The sequence below is a fragment of the Balearica regulorum genome, chromosome 2 (assembly GCF_011004875.1).
Source record: "Balearica regulorum gibbericeps isolate bBalReg1 chromosome 2, bBalReg1.pri, whole genome shotgun sequence".
In the NCBI taxonomy this organism is placed as follows: domain Eukaryota; kingdom Metazoa; phylum Chordata; class Aves; order Gruiformes; family Gruidae; genus Balearica; species Balearica regulorum.
The window spans coordinates 45,153,423-45,174,848 of NC_046185.1; the positions used below are offsets into that span (position 1 = coordinate 45,153,423).

At 35.2% G+C, this 21,426-nt stretch overlaps 1 protein-coding gene across 6 annotated transcripts in view; it reads right to left on the bottom strand.

Annotated features, from left to right (window-relative positions):
• Positions 1-21,426, bottom strand: part of SNTG1 (syntrophin gamma 1) — a 365,935-nt gene that overhangs the window by 121,284 nt on the left and 223,225 nt on the right. For 3 of the 6 annotated variants that reach the window (XM_075744109.1, XM_075744111.1, XM_075744112.1), the window contains exons 6-7: positions 20,298-20,341; positions 20,149-20,190 (exon numbers count right to left, since the gene is read on the bottom strand). In XM_075744109.1, coding sequence (XP_075600224.1) covers positions 20,149-20,190; positions 20,298-20,341 — 86 coding nt within the window. Of the gene's footprint in view, positions 1-13,140; positions 13,277-20,148; positions 20,191-20,297; positions 20,342-21,426 lie in introns of all 6 variants that reach the window. The other 3 variants (XM_075744114.1, XM_075744115.1, XM_075744113.1) reach the window with 2 other exon arrangements.

Below are 21,426 nucleotides of genomic sequence, written 5' to 3' on the forward strand. Positions count from 1 at the left end.
CAGAAGGAGAATGAGGTACGACAGGGAACCCACTCTTACTGAGGAATGTTTTTAGTGGTATACCAGAACACATCATGTTCATTAATGGAAAATTAATTGATAACTTCTATAAAAAAAGATAACAGCCAAAAGTAATGTGCCTAATTGTTATGGACAGTTATGTCTATGGAAGAAAATACTTGAAAACACAAGTAAAACAGTTTGTCTGGAAGATACAATACAGTACGAATTTCTAGAGTTTTACAGACATGAGTGGAATTCTACCAATAGTGAGAGATACTGGCATATTAATCACTTCTCTCTTCCTCATTGCCTAACATCAGTTTAGCTCAAAACTTTATAGAGCTATTTTGGTAAAAAGAGAACTGTGTGCAGCTAAATGTATTGCTTGTTCAGGCTTGTAAAATGTACATTCATGAAAAATGAATGTATCTGCACAAGTATATCCGTGTGGACCTGAAGAATTGGTAGCATATTATTCCACTAACAAAGCAGCAATGAGCTTTTACCACTTAATTCATGAACGTACTAAAGAAACCAGTTGTCAATTATTATGTAATTTTTAGATAAAGAAATAGATAGATATCTGCTCAGCCATCCTGCTCTCTTACATAGAAGGAAGCTCCCTCACATTTATTGTATATAGATTGCCAATATCTTGTCAATCAAGCACTATCACTGACAACGTATGTGTTGTTGGCTATTTCTGGCAGTGATAATTCAAGAAATTTTTCAAGGTTACTTTCAAATACAAGAGGGAAGTAGACTATCTAAATCCTTTATACATCTTTTTCAGAGTTATAGTATATTTTCTGATCTATAAGGAAACCTTAAAGCTAGGTTGATGAGAGTAACTCCAGACTTTTTTTGCCAGCATCATTACATATTGTATGCATGATAAAAATTACTGAAGATAAAAAAAAGCTAAGGACTATTTTCTGCTTACTGCAAACAATGAAGCTCTCTTAAGAGTTTGCAGTCATTTAGAAGACTTTCAGGATTTTTCTCATTTTGCAATGTCTACTTCCATATTTTGATATGTTAAAGTCCTTAAATACCTGATACGTTAGTCCACAAAATAGAAAAAAGTGGGGTTTGCTTTGGATTTTTTCCAGCATTCAAGGCTGAGGTGTATTTTAAACAGGAAAAACAGAGAACTGTGGAGATCTTATTTCACTGAAGGTTAAACAGTGGCATTAATGTAGTACCACATTTTATCCGTAGATTAAAAAAAACAACAGGTCACTGGAAAAAGTATGTTAATTTTATTCCACCCCCATTTCTTATTCTATAGAACTGTGTCTCAACCTTCCCAAAATAATTTTTACTAGGGATACTGCATACAATTGCTGATTGATCACTGATTTCCATGATGATCCCATTCCCTTGCAAAAATATTCCAACATTGGGTAGAATACAACTAACATTTAGCGTCTCATTAAAATTAGCTGTTTACTTGAGGAGCGACTAGTCCACAATTAATTGCTTTCTTTTAAAATAAAAAGTGGCTATTTTAATAAACAATGCTCCTATAATAACTCTACAATCAAATTACAAAAGACAATGCCGGCCACAAATAACATTTCTTATCAGTCCTGGAATAGAATTAGAGCCTTATCCCCACTGTGTATAAATGGTAAAAGGATTTTTCAATATTAATGAAAAGTAGCTGTATAAGTAAGAGATTTTCAGTTCATTATTACTAATAGAAAAGGCATTTCTAAATTTACATCAAATAAAAATATTTAAAACATTTACCCTGGTATGTGAAAAGATACAAATGGACCCAAATTCTAAAAAGTGAAAAAGAAACATATTTTTGCAAGGAACACTAATTTTGAATAAATACAGAAACATTATTTCAAAAAAATTCAAAACAAGAATGCACTAACTTCCTAAGATTTTTTTACCATGAAGAGTTTTGTGAAGGTGAGATAAATTCATAGTGCTAAATGCATGGAATATTTTCCTGACAAAAATTTAATTGAGTAGTAAACCTAACATTTCCAAAGTCTAACAAGATTACATCTCCCTACCATAAACTGTGGACCAATGCCCTTTGGAAGAGATCTGTATGTCTATGCATGTCACCTGACAATTTCTAAAGCACTGCATCCCAGATTGCAGAAAAAGCATGTCCAGACACCATTAAACAGATTTGCTCATTCTCTGTATCATTAAAAGGTAAGATTCTATTTCCAGAGGCTGTACTGACTATTCAAGATGTATGGTGGTTTTTTATAAAGCCCTAAATTTTTAATATTTTCAAGATTTTCTACAAAGCTCTAGATTTCAGGCATATTAATTCACCTATCTTAGGTTTTTATTTTAATAGTTAAATATGAATAGTAGTAACATTTAATGTGTTGATACAGATGTTATATGGATTAAATAGTGAAAAGTTATTTAGTATTGCTGTTGCTACTTGATTTAGTTTTATTTTTTTTATTTCATTTATAGCTATTGATTTGTTGGTGTGCAGTGTCTAATGAAGTCATCCCTGTAACAGGAAGAAGCTATGACACAGAAAAGTCTTAACATTTCTTCATCAACATTATGACTATATATTAAATTCCTACTGCTGCTTGAGAAATCATATATATATTTAATGTAGAATGAGTTGATGTGAAAAGAACTACACAAGCAGAAACATTAAATACTGTCAATAAACTTTCTTATGCAACTCATAAGCTTACTACAAGTGGGATCAAAAATTAATTTGCTTCTACCACAAATAGCCCTATATAAAGTTAGGATATTGATGAGTGAAGTGAGACAGGCAAAAATAACAGTTGTGCTTGTCTGAACCAGTAGCTGTGTAAAATAGTGAAATTAGAAGAGTCAGTATTTCTGGAGCGACAGTGTCTATATTTCCATGAAATTACTGTAATGACTGCAAGGGGGCCATTTGAAGAAGTGAATTTTACAGTGATGTGTGATATTGCTGAATAAAATCTCTACATAATAATAACAGTAGTCTGAATTTTTAATAATGTCTGCAATGATACTGCCTTTTAATTTTATAAAACCTTTTAAAGTCCCAGTTCAAGAAAACATTTGACCATATGCTGAAGTCTCTCTCAATATATTCAGGAAAGCACTGAAGCATGAAGTCTCTCAAACTTTATTAAATATTCTTTCCTGAATAAGACTGTAAATCCTTTCTTAAATTACCAATGAAATTTACCCACCAATGAAGTGGTAAAGATTTAAAACAAAAGACTTATAGTCCCTAAGATCTGTGTTCTCCTGAACTGGAGCAAATTCCATTCTTCAGTGTGCTTTAAAGGAAAATTCAGTTCTTTGATGCATACCTTGAATTATAAACATCTGGGAAAGGAAAAAAAAAAAAAAGGAAAAGGAAACGACACATTCTAGCCTCTGTGCAGAGCTACACAAGGCACTAGTTCAAATCTGTCAGCAGATACCACATCATGCATTCTGGTACAATCACATAAAGGCCTGCAGCTAAAAGGCTCAATGCATGCACACAACTGTCTTGAATTATGTTTATTTAAAAAATCAACTCTTTTGTTCAGTAAAAGCCATGTAGTTAGTACAGAATATTTGCATTAAAAACACATCAACATATGAGGAGGTCTTAATTCCTATGATCTAATATTTATCACAGTATTTGCCAACAATGAAAGTTAATGTTAATCAACAAATATAATAGTAAAAACTATCAAAGCTTTTTTTTTTTTTTTTTCCTTCAGAAAATTTCTCTTACTGATATATGGAGCAAACTAGAATACCATTTTATAACAGCAGTTCCAACTCAGGTCGCACAACTCAAAGTATACTTCCGACCATAGTTTGACACTACCATAGTTGTAGGTTTTAATTTCTTGCTGTCTGGTTCCAGAACCTGTGTTAGATATTTAGATACAAACCCAAATGGGCTGCACACTAGTCCTGGGAGCGTACTGAAGCAAGGCAAAAGAAAACGCAGGGCAGAACGGTGCATGTGCCCAGGATGGAGGAAGACGTGCCCTTCTATTCAGAACCCTCTTCTGCATGTATCTTGCTACTGGCACTGTTTTACGAAAGTGCAGGGGGATGCAGTAAAATTAGTAGTTACAGCAAAGATACTCTACTGAGCCTACCCCTAAGTAATTATTCTGAAAAGTGGCAGATAAAGGTTTATGGCTTCTTGAGATGACACAGGAATTGAATCAAGGTAGAACTTACTCAATGAATGCTCCAGCTACTAAGACACTATACAAAAGATCATTTCAGAGCAACATACCCTGAGATTCAGGTCCCATCAGACTAACCACTTAGAAACAAAATTATTTTTGATTCCAAGTGAAAGCACTCATTTAAGCTAGACCATCATGTGGTTTGTCAGATGGCCAGTGTCATACCAGTCATCTTATAGCTATACTCAGGTTTCATTCATTGATCCTTGCCCTGCCTGTTTTCACAGGCTCATGGGCTTTAGACACAGAGGTACCAGAACATGCAACCTCAGGACTCCTGTGTAAAGCATTAGTAAATAAATAAGTGATCCACCTTTAAAAATAGATATACTTTATCACGTTTGAAGCCTACATGCGAAGTAGGCCATTTATATTAGCTGACATTGAGACATCTACAGAGTTTCCTTCATAGAAAATGACTAAAATAATCAGATGTAAGCAACATGAATAAGTGTAATGAGGAGGTAGGAGAAAGACATTAATTTCACAAATAATTTATTAGAAATATAATTAACCGTCACCAAAAAAAATGTCAGGCAATAGAGGACCAAATATAGGTCACACAGAGGACACAGACTCCTGCCAGTTCTTTCTTCAACGCAGTTCCAAGGTACAAAGAGAGTATTGTCGCTTCAGTGATATATTTACAATCAGAAAAAAGAATCTGTTTTTAAACTTTTAAGTCTAACACTTGTGGAGTGGAGTACTTACAAGTTTGTCTAAAAGATCTGATGACAGCTTTCTGGAAACCTTTAAACTTTCTTATGCTCCATAAGCAACACAAATATGTTTAGTAATCTTTCAATCAGAATAGCAATAGATGGCAAGTAATGTTTAGTAATCTTTCAATTAGAATAGCAATAGAGTGCAATTAATGCTTAGTTGTATGTTTATCCTTTCAACAGTAGTATAGGAGTACCTCAGCAAAATATAACAATGCAAAAACCTGAAGAAAAAAAAAAAGAAAAGTAAACTTCTGCCAGGAAAAGTCTGCAGCATTTTCCCGTTCTTTCATTAATCTTAGCATCATTAATAAATATCACCCATAAAAAATATTGCTACAAGTGCTTAATTTGCATTCTTAGGTCATGTACCCTAATTTTGAATTCTTTTTCACTAAAGACTGCATTTACTGGTCATCACAGTTCATATTAAATCATTAGAAGGCCATTACTCCAATACAGAAACTATGAAAAGCAAGGAATTAGAACTTGTTAAAATTTTAAGTCTATCAAAACTGGGAACACCATACCCTGGAGTCCCTGACCGTAGGTCACAGGGGACATCATAGGTCCCTGAACTAAAACATTTTATACCATATTCTGAAAAATGAAAAATATTAATTCCCTATATAAATTTCAACTCTAATACATTATTTACTGTGATCTATCAGTATATTCTTTGAGTCATCCCAGGTGAGCTTCAGACTGTTGATTCTAATGAAAATGTTGATTCTAATTCCAGACAATAGGTCTTGTTAATGTTTCCCAACTTCTATTCCATGGACTACTATTGGTCTGGGACTGTGGTCCATAGAAGAAATAAGTACACAAAGATGCATTTCTGTGGTGGTTTAACCTTGGCTGGATGCCAGGTGTCCACCAAGCAGCTCTATCACTCCCCTTCTCAGCAGGATAGGAAGGGGAGAAAAATAAGATGGAAAAAACTACCCCAAACTCATGGGTCAAGGTAAAGGGAGTTAAATACAGCAAAGCAAAAGGCTGTGCATGGAAGCAAAGCAAAACCAAAAGATTATTCTCTACTTCCCATCAGCAGGTGATGTCCAGCCACTTCCCAGGAAGCAAGGCTTCAGTGCGCTTAGTGGTTGCTCCAGAAGACAAATGTAAAAAAAACAAATGCCCCCAGTTCCTCCCCCTATCTCACAGCTTCTTATTGCTGGGCAGACGTCATATGGTATGGAATATCCCTTTGGTCAGTTGGGGTCAGCTGTCCTGGCTGTGTCCCCTCCCAAGATCTTGCCCAGGCCCAGCCTGCTGCTGAGGGGGAATGTTGGAGAGAGACAGCCTGGGTGCTGTGCCAGCACTGCTCAGCAGCAGCCACAGCACCGGGGTGTTACCAACACCTGGCTGGTACCGATACACAGCACGGCTCTGTGGGGGCTGCTGTGGGGAGAATTAACTCCATCTCAGCCAGACCCAATACAATTTATTAGTCATTCAGCTCTACCTGATATGCAGTTACTCATGACAAGAAAATACCTATCAAAACACAAAAAAATCCAAAGAACCAGAAGACTACAACCCAAACTCTTTCCAAGTTTCAGAAGCTTTTTCAGTGTAGTGAGTACATGCCAGAGTTTAGAATTGTCTATCTTTGTTTTCACGTTGCCTTCTCCATGTATGACTCTACTTCTCCAGGATTACTCAGCTACACTAAATGATGTGTGTCTTAAGAAGTCGTCTACTTTAAACTCTCACATTTTGTTCTACATTTTGAATTTTATTACATATTCAGCTCCTACTATCTTTCTGAGCTAATTCATGAACACATATTTTTGTAATTATATATTGCTCATATAAATATATGAGAGTTCCAAAACAACTCACTAACAAGACAAATCCCTTAATAATACTGAAAATGTTAGAAATACCAGTAGAACTGTTGCTGGTGTGGTTGAAACTAAACACCATTTATTCCACATTTTTTTAAAGATATGAAATAGGAAACTTGAATTATTTTGGACAACTCAAAACTTGAAGATAGTTTTCTAATTGCAAATTACAACTCTATGAGACTGATAAAATCACCATTATGTATTTAGGTAAACTACTCAACCTCACCATCAGTCAAACATTAGAAATTCATAAATCTAATTCTGGTTTCAACTAGTTGTATTAACATGTATATTTCATCTTCTACTGTGTTGGGTTTGCGTGGCGAGGTTTTGGTAGCGGGGGGGCTACAGGGGTGGCTTCTGTGAGAAGCTGCTAGAAGCTTCCCCTGTGTCTGACAGAGCCAATGCCAGCCGGCTCCAAGATGGACCTGCCACTGGCCAAGGCCAAGCCAATCAGAGCCTCTGTGATAACATATTTAAGAAGGAGAAAAACAGTCAGAGAGAGAGCTTTTGCAGCTGGAGAGAGGAGTGAGAAGGTGTAAGAAACTCTGCAGACACCCAGGTCAGTGCAGAAGGAGGGGCAGGAGGTGCTCCAGGCACCGGAGCAAGATTCCCCTGCAGCCCGTGGTGAAGTCCATGGTGAAGCAGGCTGTCCCCCTGCAGCCCATGGAGGGAGGATGAGGGGGTGTAGAGATTCCACCTGCAGCCCGTGGAGGACCCCACGCTGGAGCAGGTGGAGACACCCGAAGGAGGCTGTGGCCCTGTGGGAAGCCCATGCTGGAGCAAGCTCCTGGCAGGACCTGTGGCCCTGTGGAGAGAGGAGCCCACGCCAGAGCAGGTTTGCTGACGGGACTTGTGACCCCGTGGGGGACCCCTCGTGGGAGCAGTCTGCTCCTGAAGGTCTGCACCCCGTGGAGGAGACTCACGTTGGAGCAGTTCATGAAGGACTGTCTCCCGTGAGAGGGACTCCATGCTGGAGCAGGGGAACGGTGAGAGGAGTCCTCCCCCTGAGGATGAAGAAGCGGCAGAAACACCACGTGATGAACTGACCGTAACCCCCATTCCCCGTCCCCCTGTGCCGCTGGGAGGGCGCGGAGGTTGAAGCCGGGAGTGAAGTTGAGCCCGGGAAGATGGGAGGGGTGGGGGGAGGTGTTTTAAGATTTGATTTTATTTCTCATTCCTCTACTCTGTTTTGCTTAGTAATAAATTAGATGAATTCCCTCTCTAAGTTCAGTCTGTTTTGCTCGTGATGAGAATTAGTGAGTGATCTCTCCCTGTCCTTATCTCGACCCACAAGCTTTTCGTTATACCTTTTCTCCCCTGTCTGGTGAATGAGGGGAGTGACAGAGCAGCTCTGGTGGGCACCTGGCCCCCAGCCAGGGTCAACCCACCACATCTACCAATACTACACACTTTCATTACGGTTATATATATTTGGGTAAATCTCTTGTTGGTATCAATGGCTCAAAAATCTACACAGGAACCAGATTTTGTCTGGGATCAATTTCCTTGACCCTGTCCAAATCAAATATTGACTAAAGTCACTTTGGGAGAAATGTGTGATCCTCTTAATAAAGAAAACAGAACTCCTACTGAAATGGAAGAAGCATTTATACCACTCTTATAATAGCATCTACTGATTTCTACACAGCTTTGCCAAAAGGTTGCACAGCATCCTGTGTGCACTGGTGTGTACAGCCAGATGAACAATAGCCTATCCCATCAGCCTACAGAGGATTTCTTATTTAAGACAGAAGGTTTTTGGACTTCATAATAATCAGAAACCAACTGTGACAGTAGGCTATGCTGAGATTGTGGTGTGGTTTTTTTCTTCCTTTCAACTACAAGTTATGGAGGATATTCAAAAAAAGCTGTCCACACCTGTAGAACATTAACCAACCCTCAAAGCCTTTGCACATCTACCTTCAAGGATCCATGACATGAAAATTCAAAATTTATTTTTTTTCTTTTAAGGAAAATCTAGGCCATATTTTAATGCACAGATAATATGTGGAAATTCATCCTACACATCATATCTGCACAACATTCTTGTGAAATATCTTTATTACTCATGCAAATAGTACCATTTTAGTGGGTTTTAGTCAAATATAATATCAAACAGTAAGAATGAGCCAGACCCATAACTTACTAATTCTCTGTAGGCTACCAACCAATTCTTGGTATTGCTATTCACTAACAAGAATTTCAGATAGTAAAAGATGGATAAAACCATCTTTAAATGAAAGCATTTACTAAGAGAAATTCTCTTGGACTGAAAAAATGAAGATTATTTAGGGTTTAGTATACTATAATATACACCATACTAAATATTCCATCACAGATTTCCCTGACACATCTTTACACAAGTTTTTGATTACCATCCAGTAATCTGCAAAAAGACAGGTTATACTCAAATGACACTTTCTGGTAATAAGAGCTGCCACAAAAACACTCAGTGTTGAATATAGGCCAGAGTTTCAGTCATGAAATTACTAACAAACTAAATGTGAAAACCAACAAAACAGGTAATAATATCAGTATCTCTTATAGAGAATATTAATATTTTACTTGTGTTCTGCAGGTATTATGGCATACAGTGCATGATAATGCATTCACTATTGTAGAAAAACAGTAAGTATAGTGTATGAGCTATCCAACAGTGTATGAAAACACAGTAGATTCCAGCAGATAATCATAAGCTGAATGGAAGAAAAATGTTGTGTATGGCCTCTCAAAACCAATAGCCATATTTCAGCAATTAGCCAGGAAAACCTTAGAAGAATGACTCAGTCACTTAGGAGTCTCCATCCCCTATACAAAAGTCGCATAAATATCCGTAATAAAATATGAATAAAAAAGAATAGACATTATTCATGTTACATGAAGAAAAAAAATAACATCAGCTATATTTACAGAATAGACCAAATTGTTCTATATTTATCTGCATGATTCCTACAGTACCCAGCTACAATTGGAATAAAGATCACCAGAAATCCTTTTATGAATGGATACATATTTTTCTTTTGCTAGAAGACATTATGCTAAAGCCAAAAAGCTTCAGATATAGAAGTTTTTGCTTTTTCAACAACTTTTTTTTAAAAAAGTAAGAGTAAAAACCAAAATGAAGTTGAAAGTGGAATTTTTTTTTTTTTTTCTAGTAAGCTGTAGCAGAAACTGGAAAATAACCTGGAATTAAGGTCTTCTTCAAATTTTGCAGGTAATACGTGCTCCTCAATAAGAGGAAATAATTCCAATCAAAGTATTCATTTTAAAGGATTTGGAGTTCGTTCTTATCACAGTTGATCATACTGCACTTTTTTTTTTTTTTTCATTATAGCAATGTACTTGAAGGGTCTGAGTTTTCTAGCCCTGATTGTTAACAAAACAATGAAGCTGCTTGCTTATCTATTAAATATATAAGAATCTCCTGCTCCTTCAGTCAAACTATTCCCTCACTTCAAGTTTACCAGAATAAGTGCTCTCACAGTTGAGTTCTGTATGAAATTTCTAAAAAATTTACTATATAGTGTAATTTGTGTGCAATTTGTGAAAAGATCATTAGTAATATTCAAAATGCCTACACATTACTAAACTACATAACGTCACCTATTGTTCCTGTTCTTATTGCTTGGAGAGTGAAAGTCATCACGTTGACACAGCATTTTGAAGTACATTCTTAATTTTTTAAATTTTTTTATGAACAGAGATAGGTCTAAGATTGTTGAAAACATGGCTTGAATATTTTGTCTGAGCCCCAGTTCTGGGGGATAAAAGAAAGATCAGTCCCAGAAAAAGAGTTTGCTAACACTAATCTCATTGCAAGGCTGGGGTCAAACACACAGCTAGTGGCAAATTTCACATTTACATATTCAATATAAAATGTGCTGTTGGCAAATATGACCTTAACATTTACTTTTTCATGAATAGTCACACTAATCAAGCACCAGCATATAAATGCTCATGAAAAATGAATACAAAATGGCCTTAAAGAGTTTGAAATCAAATTTTAATTCTAAATTTGAATAAATATTAATGTACAAGCCTACTCCTATTTGTTCAGTTCTAAATGCTATCAACTTCACAATGACATGGAGAATAATTCTTGGACAAATTTGTATTTGAAGTAATGTTTTATATCAATATATGCAGTTAACTCTGCTAAGCTTCTCGGCAGCTCAGGATCTAATCTCTAGGAAAGATATTTTAGTACTTCAGGGACTGTGCTCAGTGGTCAAAGTTTTCAGCTGAGAAAACACATAAGAACATACTTTCATGTCCTTTAATGCAATGACAGTCTTTCTGCTCCAGAATAATTGTACTGCATCTAGCTGAAGTTGAGAAAATGACTTTGTTCTTCATAAATATTTGTGAAAAATGAAGTCCCAAATTTAGTAAAATACTTAAATTCATACTTTTAGGCAAATACATACATATTTTTCTGGACTGGGAACCAACATAGTTATCCTGTAATATGAATAATATTACCTCAACATTTTTAAGATCATTTTCATTAGCATCTTAATTTTAAGAATCTTGGAAAAACTGAGTTTGGAGGTACTCATACTGGATATTAATTAACTGAAGGATGCTTACATATATATTTTGGAAAGAAAAGAGATTAGCATATAATTCCAAAGAAGTAAAAAAGCTAATTTGTATTTCAGCATAATGATGAAAATGTGCTGAATTACAGGTTTAATCAGTTTATAGCATGATGTCTTCATGACTTTCAAAGTTAAGCTTAAATCTGATATATTCATCCAAAATGATCAGGCTATTTATTCCATTGCAATCCTTATTTTACCTTTTCTTATTTTCCTAATTAGGCAATAACCCCATGGAAATCCATTCTTGCCAGCAGTTAATTACCATTTGAGACTATAAAATCTTATAAAAACCAGAATTTAGAGACTGTTATATAGAGTGGATGTGTTTTCTGAAGCAAAAATTGCAACATCAACAATAAAAGAAAAAAAAAGCTTTGTAAAATTCTGTTATATTGCAGATAGGTGAATATGTCAGAATATGACAAATGAATGCATAAACTACAGGCCTCACTTTTAGAAAGTCTAGGCTCCTCAAACCTTAATAATTCTGCTATTAGTTTCTACGAAAATTGAAAAAAAAGTAAAACAATGCTGATGCTACATAACTCAAAACTATCTAAGGAACATCTATACAGAAAGATGATTCAAAAAAGCACACTCCCATTTAGATAACACTTTCCTGTTGAGATATAATGATTTTGGTTTTGACATCTTCTGGGATATTAAAAGCTGTAGTAGGAGTAAAAGTAAAAATTTAAATGTCTTGGTATTGCCAAATTCCAAAGCTGCCAATGTTTTAATTGGAAAAAAAAAAAAAAGTCTAACAGATTTGTTGTTGCCATTGTTGTGCAGGTGATTTACTCTAAAACTTCACTTATTAATTGATGAAAAGATGCTTTATACAGTTTGTAAAACCTTGTAATCTTTCAGGGTGAAAGAATTTTAAACAAAATATCTTATCTGTTAGAATTCATTATGGTGCTCTCACCAACATTTCTCTCTGCAATCAGTGAATCAGAAACAGTACATTATGATCTGAAGTGCACATGGGATTTTGAACGTGGTTTGTATAAGATTTTTCATGTAAATATACCTGAACAAAAGATGTCAAAAACCCCTTAAGACAACCGAGATATAGTGAAGATTTTGTGAAACACGTCTGTCTAGCCATTTAATATGTAAATACATTATACTCAGAATAGTATAAGAAGGGAAGGCATTTCAGTATTTCAGGGAATCTAGAAATATCCTCAGTACTTTCTGTTGCACACCAACATGTTAAAATATGGGAGGTTTTTGATGTAGAACATTCCCTTGAACTTTCCTTTTAATGGGTCAGCATAATTAGGACCTTTGAAATACTCTGAATCAGTACTGGCTTGACAAGGGCACGTGAAGTGGAATAGAGCTATGTGCATTTGCTAGACCTCATTTAAAAATACGTGTCATTATCCTAGTAATGCCATTTCAGCCAGAGCATCATTTCCCATTTCGCTCAGTAAAGTCCTAACAGCACAGGGAGGCAACAACTCCTGCAGGTCTCTGCACTAAAAGAAAAAGAACAGGTAACCTTTGTAATTTTTAATGAAGAGTTTCTTCCCTCTGCAACCACACCTGCACTAAAGTTTTTCTTGTGATCTCTGAACCTCTTACTAGTGCAAGCTGTTTTAACCAGCTAACGAGAAACAGGTAGTACCAAATTGAACTTGCAGAAAGACACCAGTACTATGAGGCCAACACTAAGAAAAAAAAAAACCATCTAGAAATAGGCCCAGTGCTGACAAACAGACACCAAAACACCAGTACCATACTGTACCATACTAATGGTTGAGAAGTATGGGGTGGGCCATCTGGAAACCTCCATGTATCTGGCTGGAACAGTCCAACATTGGATACTACTGAAAAATATACAGAGTCCATTCTCCTTTCCTCTTCCTCCTCCACCGAACAAACTGTCAAAAGACAAAGACCCATTGTAGAGAAAAAAAAAAAATCTAAAAATATGTAGAGGTGTTAGATAACCCCTGGATAAAAACTTTATTCCTGGCATCAATCTGATATTACTATAGCCAGAACAATGACGATTCTGAAGAGTTAAATCAGGTATTGTAACTGCTGGAAAAATGTCAGAAGACGCTATGTGTGTGCACATTTACACTTCCTTGAGCACACCTCTTATTTATGACTCCTTCATGCTAGCTAAATCAGTACACATGCTCTATTTTGTCCAATGTGCTCTCTTGGGCTCAGGTCAAACCATAAGAAATATAGAGGTTGCCTTTTAGATGTGAACATTTGCTTTCAGTCTATATACCACATGGTTGTTACCTGTTTAAAGAAAACACTGTTGTTGCCCCTCAGACTGTATTTTCTAGTCCGTGTGTGTAGTTAAATTTTTTTAATAGTGACCAAGGAAGATAATTTTCATGTCTATAGAAGGTTTCATTTCTCCTATATTAAATTTGAGTGATTTGTATATGTTTATTTCTTCTGCCTTTTGAAGACTTTTGATGCTCTATGCTAATCTTGTCTCACTAGATTATTATGGAGTAGTTAGTCCATGTAAAACAAAAAACTCAGAACACCTAGCTGAAGTGGACTATCCCTTTTCAAATATAAACCACACAGAAACAGGTTTAAAATAATTGGGACTCTGGTGGTCTGTGAGAGAACCAGTCCCATTTTCTTATTTTTTTAATTATTGTACAGTATTACATATATGCACAGCAAAGAAAAAATGGAGTCCCTGTACCAAAGTCAAACAGAGGTATAGCTCCACAACTGGAAGATGCTGTGAAAAATGAATCTTTCAAAAAGTCTTCTGGAGGGTAAAACACACACACATACAATCATGAAAATACATCTGTGTACTTCCTAAGGAAGCCAAGAAGCGCAAGTCTTTACAGTAAAATATCAATGTAAACAAGGCCAAAAATAAAGCAGGTGTCATGGTACACACTTTTAATCTGCTGCTCAATTGTCTCTTTTCTTTGCAGCTCAGGCTTTTGGCATTAATAGAGCTGCATGGCAAAGGAAGAACCAATGGCAGTTATTTGAAGGATGTTGCACTGTAACTGGTGATTAAATCGGTCACTCTATTCCACTAAATGTTAATGGATTTTTGCTTTGAGGACTGTAGCTATGTAATAAGGAAATAACAATATTAATCATATTGACTTGGTATTAGTCATGCTGGCATATTCTATTCCTGTCTATTAAAATTTGTTAGTACAGACGATTAGTTTTAAAAGATGAAATCTTAATAAAATGACTAATATATCTACAGGTATCTTCAGAAAAAGAAATTAAAGTATAAATTAGGAAGACAAGAAACACATTAACATATTACAAAAGTCTAACATCATACTGCTTGAATAAATTCAAGCCTTTACTGAGTTTGGCACAAAATTTAATTATTTAAACACTAAAAAACCCATAGCTAAATCCAGAATAGGAAAGCAGCTGAACACATGTTAAGAAGACTGTGCAAGGATGTATCCTAATCTGAGGAATTTTCATCACACAGAAAAAAAAAGTAAACTATTTACATCTGCTAGTTTCTTTTCCACTTGATGTACACTTACTTCAAATCAAGGCTGAAATATTTGACAGATTATCATTAGCTCCAAATTTCATGAACAATAAGGACATTGTAAATACATTGTAAGAGATGTTTTCATTAATTACACCAGGGTAGCTAAGGTGATGTTAGCACATTTTTTATCACCTAAATCTCAAATAGAAAACAGCAGCAGTATGGAAAAAGTAATAACTTGGCCTCTTCTTACAAAGAAAATATTGCATTTCCAAAAAGTTTACATTTAACTTTTAAATTTAAAAGTTACAAATTGCAGATGGATTATGGTCTTCTCTGAGAAGCGCTGACTATGCAGCTTCAATATTAAAGTCACCATTCAGTCTAAAAGGGAAAGGATTAAACGGCTGTGCTATGAGTTATACAGTACAGGATCTCTGCCACATAATATGAGAAGGTGGTAATCTGTATTTGCAGGTTGCTGTTATCACTATCACCAAACAGCACAACATTAATGTAGAGATCCTTTTCTATAGTACTTTTCTATAGAATCCTTTTCTATATTCTGAAGTACTTCACATAATTCAGTGAGCTAAACCTGATAACAGTCTAGTTCTTTGTTTCACAGTTAAGAAAACAAAGATAACATAAAAACATAATTTACCAAAAGACACATCTGCAAAGTCAAGATTGAGTGAGATTCAGACCGCTTGGTTTCCAGTCCTGTCTTACAAATACAATATGCTCATTGTTCTGCTTGAAAATATTTACAAAAAACGTTACAAAAACATTTAAAAATCAGTTTGAATGAAACCACAGGTTTAAAACCAAAAAAAACCCGACAAAACAAACAGGTTAAGAGTTTCATCTGCTGCATGTGATTGCAGTTAAGCAATTACAACCCCTATACTGTCAGTTTCCTATAGCATACATGACTCATGGACAACTAGCACAGTTACAGCCCTGATATGAATACAGAGAAAAGGGGGAAGCAAAAGATCCAATGCGGTGCATCCCATGTCAGGTCATTCTGCTGGAAAAAGTTATCTTGGGCAAAACACAGCTGATGGCTGAATTGAAACATGGTGCTACATACTGTAGCTAGCTCTACATAAAATCCATCAAAGCCTAACTATCCATGCTGTCTTGATACCCACCTATCTCTACATAAGCTTTTCCTCTTGCTTTTCAAAGAATGCACGAATGCCATGCTAACTGGCACATACAAACTATCATTGTTCGTTAGAAACATTCCCTGAACTTTCCCTAAATATAAGAAAAAGGAAATTATCCATATTAATTTATTTCTATTTTTATTTCCTAAATGAAAAACAGATGTAAAGATCCAAGGAAACCCCAGTGATATGTAACCATAGTTGTTGATACTACCTGAGATGCTTTATTCACAACGTTAAGAACAGAGACATAATCTTAAACATATCAGTGTTCATTTGACTGACATTCCTCCTTCTCCATGGGCCCCAGATGCTTTGGTGCACCATAACCCTGGAAACAGTAAGAACAGTAGATACAACACAAGATTTTTGGTAGTATGCAACTGAGTTGACTCATACTCTCCTACTCTGAGACACTCAATAGTAGTTCAAGGGAAGGAGCTCATGGCAGGGCCTCTCATTCTCTCCCAAAATTTTGTCCATTGTTAGTGGTATAGTGGCTAGACCCAGAACCACCAAAACTGTCCACGTGTTCTACACGAACAGCATTACATTGGTGATTGCCTATCTATCTTTGTTTTATGTTTGGACAATAAATGGAAGTAAGGGCTACAAATACATTAGCTTCCAAATTGCAAATATATAGTTTCCAGCCTTATGAATAATCATATCCAGGGTGAGACTAGGCATGTGGATTGACAAGTTATGCATTTTTGGACCATAATAATTAGACAGAAGCCAAAACTCATAGGTCTGTCTATGCATAATCTTAATTTCAGCCTTTAAAAAGTCTTGTTGTAAAATGTAAAGGAGAGTCTACTGGAAAAAGAATAGTTAATAAATACAGAGCAGAAAGAGTGCAAACTCACGTAAATTAACAGATATAATGGACTGTCCTTACCTCTACATTCAAGTTCATATTGCATTTTTTGAGTAAAATTGCCAGTATCATGCTGAGAGATATTTTTTAAGAGAATTACTAGATTATTTTTTTCCCTCAACCTCCTCCAATGGTGATATTTCACTACAGAGAGCACGTATTTATTTTACCATAAGAGAGCACTAAGACCAAAGCAATGTTATTCTGTACTCAGATGGGAGTCTTTACAACCCAAGACAAACAACAAGCTGACATTCAGCCTCTGATAGAAACTCATGATGTGCTTTAATGATTTGAATAATATTCTCACCTTCTATGAGCAGACAACTAAGCTCAAAATTAAGGGATTCACCTAAAGCTAAAAATAAAAATGAAAAAAAAAAAAAACCAAAAAACAAAAAAAAACCCAGAAAGGAACTGTGTAGACACCTCTATTGAGGTACACTAAGAACTGACTAAACCTTCCTATCCAGCCTTGTAAGAGTCTTACCTACCTACCTACCTACCTACCTATTTGTCAGATTCAGGCTTCAGATTATAGTGTATTTCTTGGGTAACAGGATCTGTGCATCGCTGAATTCTATATCACGTGATCTAATAACTAATGGAAATCAATAAAGACAACAGACTGCCCACTAAGTTCACTATATATTGAGGAAAGATTCTTCCTACTATGAAAGATGGCACTAATTTAATAAAACTACTTAATTTTGAAATTCAAATAATTTTATATGCATAGTATAGTTATCAGTAAAGCACGGTGAAATACCAGGGCTAACTAATCATAAATATGGTACAATAAGCTGCAGTTATTATGCCACAGGTCTTTTCAATGCAGAGCTATGAAGATATGACATATGCTTAAAATGTTTCTGCAAGCAGCAAGAAGTTTTGGATCTAGAAAAAGAATGAACACTCACAGGATGCACAGTGCAGATATAGGTCTGAATTTTCTATGGGCATCTTCAGCTTTACACACTGAAAAAAATTCCACTCTGTTTACAATGAATATTTTCTAAGACATTAAGACAACCCCAAACACTAACACATTCTCACATAATATGATAACTGCTAAGTCCTAATTAGTTACAGAAAAAAATCAGAAAGAAACCGAGCTCTGAGCTCATGTACCTTGCATAGCCATTTGAAAAGTACCTATATGCAATGAGGATTGAAAATTTTCCACCACTTTTCGGCTCCCTGCTGTGAACAACATACTTCCTATTTTCTCTATTACCTTGAGATTAGAGCTACAGATCGTGTATTTGATAAAGACCCTGCAAGAGAGAAGTGTTAGAACAACTCAAACTGCAAAGGGCATGCTGCAGACAAAATCCCACCTATAACTCCTGCTGGCAGACCAACTGATGTACTTGTCCTTTACTCAGGACTATGCCTAAAATCACAGATTAATGCACAATGCATAACCATATCTATCATCACTATAGCAGGCTTTACAATAAATTTACTCCACAAATATACAATGTATGATAGCGAATGTTTCTGAAAAAATAGATCAGAGTTCATTTACTTTGATTTTTATTTTATTTTTATAACTCCTCTGCATATTTTAATTTATAAAATGTAATATGGACAATTTATCTTATTTAAATATTGCTCAGTATGTACTATTAATTTTTAAGAATTATTCTTAGTTAGGATAAAGATTTAATTTAAATAAATAAAGATTTAAATTTAAAATTTTTCTGCTTCTTAAAACTCCTACAACACTTGCACATACACAAATGCACATTCAAAACTGGTAAGATACACTTTTTTTTTTTTTTAATTCAGATAGGATTATCTATAAGGAGTTTGAGACACAGGTTATGTTGGACAAACAAGGTATAAAACAAAATTTAACATGATAACACTTGCTACTCTATGTCAATCTGTATATTTCAGCTTTTCCAAAACCTCTTTTTTCCCATGAAACTATTTAAACCTGATCATAAATAGCCAACAGATTTATGTATAATTGTAGTGGTTAAGAGATTGTCTCATAAAAAAAATAAATTCTGGTGTTCTTACCAGTTTTAGCGTCTTGAAAGTCCAATAGCCTATTTAAATCCCATAGAGAGATCTGATCTACCATATTCATGTATATTAAACCAAACATATTTAACCACTGCTGCACAGCCAAAGCTTAAAAGTGCTATAAATATGACTATTAATCTGTGTATACAGAAGGTGGTATGACGAAGGCTCTGAAGAATGAAGCATGATTTGCAGCACAAATTTCCAACACAAAACCAGTGCACAAAAGCACTCTGAGAGAAGGAATAGTGCAGTGATCTAATCTTTCAGCCTGCACTAACTTGTTCATCAGAACTTCATCCTTATTTGCTTTCTATACCTGCATGGCATATGTTCAATGACCTATCACACAACAGAATGCAGTATGAAATACAGACCGTCTTTGAATTGGCAAAAGTTTTAAAAAGTAAACTTTCAGATATAACATTGCTATATTATTTTAAAAATACAGGTAAAAAAATCTATGGAGCCACACAGGATTTAAAGATAATTTATTTGGTAATCTTATTTCTGGCATTCTTTTCTTAAGTAAAGGGTTTCCTACTTCTCAAAGTACTTAAAAAGAGTCAAAAAGTCAAATATAGCAAAAGTACGTGATACTTTTAGCAAAGCCGACTTCCAAGGGAACTGGCCTACTATAGAGCTCTCAGATACATATGGCTTCTCTAGAAGGAATCTCCTTACTACACTGTTGTTTTAAACCTGTACTGGTAACAGCTTAACTGAAGGAGGAGAGCACCCTCAGGAGTAACAGCCAGAGAATGAAAGACAGATGAATAGTTTTGTTTCAATTTTTAAATAGAATTAAATCCAATCAAACAACACATCTCCAACATAGTGCAAATTACAGCTTTTGACATTAAAATGACCTCACACAGCCAGAAAGGTGTAGCACTGCAGAAATTTGATAGCTATAAGCCAGAAGAAAAGTCAGAACATGTACAACTAAAAACCACAGAATAAATAAATAATCATCACCTGTAATACAGAAAAGCCTGTCTAAGAACAGCAATTACACCAAACTTACGAAGAAGCGATTGCACAAAGATCTGAGTTGCTTGCCATGCTAGAAGGTACAGACACACTTGTTTAGGAATAACAATAATACAACTGATGCCAGCACATTGGTATCAGCGTACATTATCATCTCAATAACTACGAAAGACAAAAAGTAGACTAAAAAACAGAAAAGCTCACCACTTCTTCATGCCTGCATTTTCTCACATTAATTCCATTAATCTGTTATTAAAAAGATAAAGAGAAGACTTACTCTACATTTCATAAGTATAGATTTCATTTCACTTTTCTACAAAAATATAAACAAAAGTACTTGCAATTTTACTCACCTGTAGAATTGCATCTCCTATAAAGAGCAAACCTGAAAGTTCCGCTGAAAAATGAAAGCATATTTTTCACTCATTCTGTATATAACATCCTAGATTTCTTGTACATGTATTCCTATTTAACTTAATTTTTTATACAATCTTTTAAAAATTTAAACAGAACCCTAATAAAAACCCCCAACACAAAACTTCCAGATAAATGATACGGATTTTTTTTTTTTTTTTTAAATCCCCAAATACCAGCATATCCGTGTTCCCATGAAAGAGTCTACCCAGCCCAGGTAGAAGAGTATGAAACATCTTCCATCAGTCACTAGTACCTTTCAGGCCATTATGGTGAAGTATGGCATACTTTTCTGAACAGAATATGACTGCAGGACTAGGTCCTATTTGGCTGTGAGAGATCATTGCTTACAAACCCTGAGGAAAAAGCAACATGGAGGCTCCAGAGCTACTTATGAAGAACAAATTTAACTTGTAAGCTTTTATCAAAGATACTTTAAATCATGCATCTTTGACAAGATCAGTGGAATATTTATGCTGAATAACACTTCACATGCTGAAGAGCCAGACAATCAATATATTGTAGAAAATCACCAGCCAAACTGAATTTGATTTCTAAAACAAATCTATAAATCACAAAATTTAATTCTACAATTGAAATTTTTAAATATTGTGTTGTGTTACAGAGCTGTCTAATGCAAATAATACACTTTATCAATACACAAGAAATATAACAAAGATTATTTAAGTGTCCACAAAGAAATAAATAATCCCTAACATGAGAACTAAGGAATGTTAACAGACTATATGGGATTATTTATCTATAGTATTCCAAAACATCACAGTAGACACTGTCTAGAAAAGACTAGAATTGGACTTGATCCCAAAACTACTTATTTGCATGAGTTGTAAAACTGGAATCAATACTGACATAAATTCTGATACTCAAGTACGTGTTTGAAGGACTGTTACTATCTAGATGTAACAAAGGTTGCTTAAATTATTGGAGGATAAACATTCTGATTTATTACTTTTTTTCTGAAATAAATGCATATCAATATTCTTCTTCTAACACTTCATATACGACTGAATGTGCTAGCCTAAGCACCTTGTGTGCATCACTGGTTTT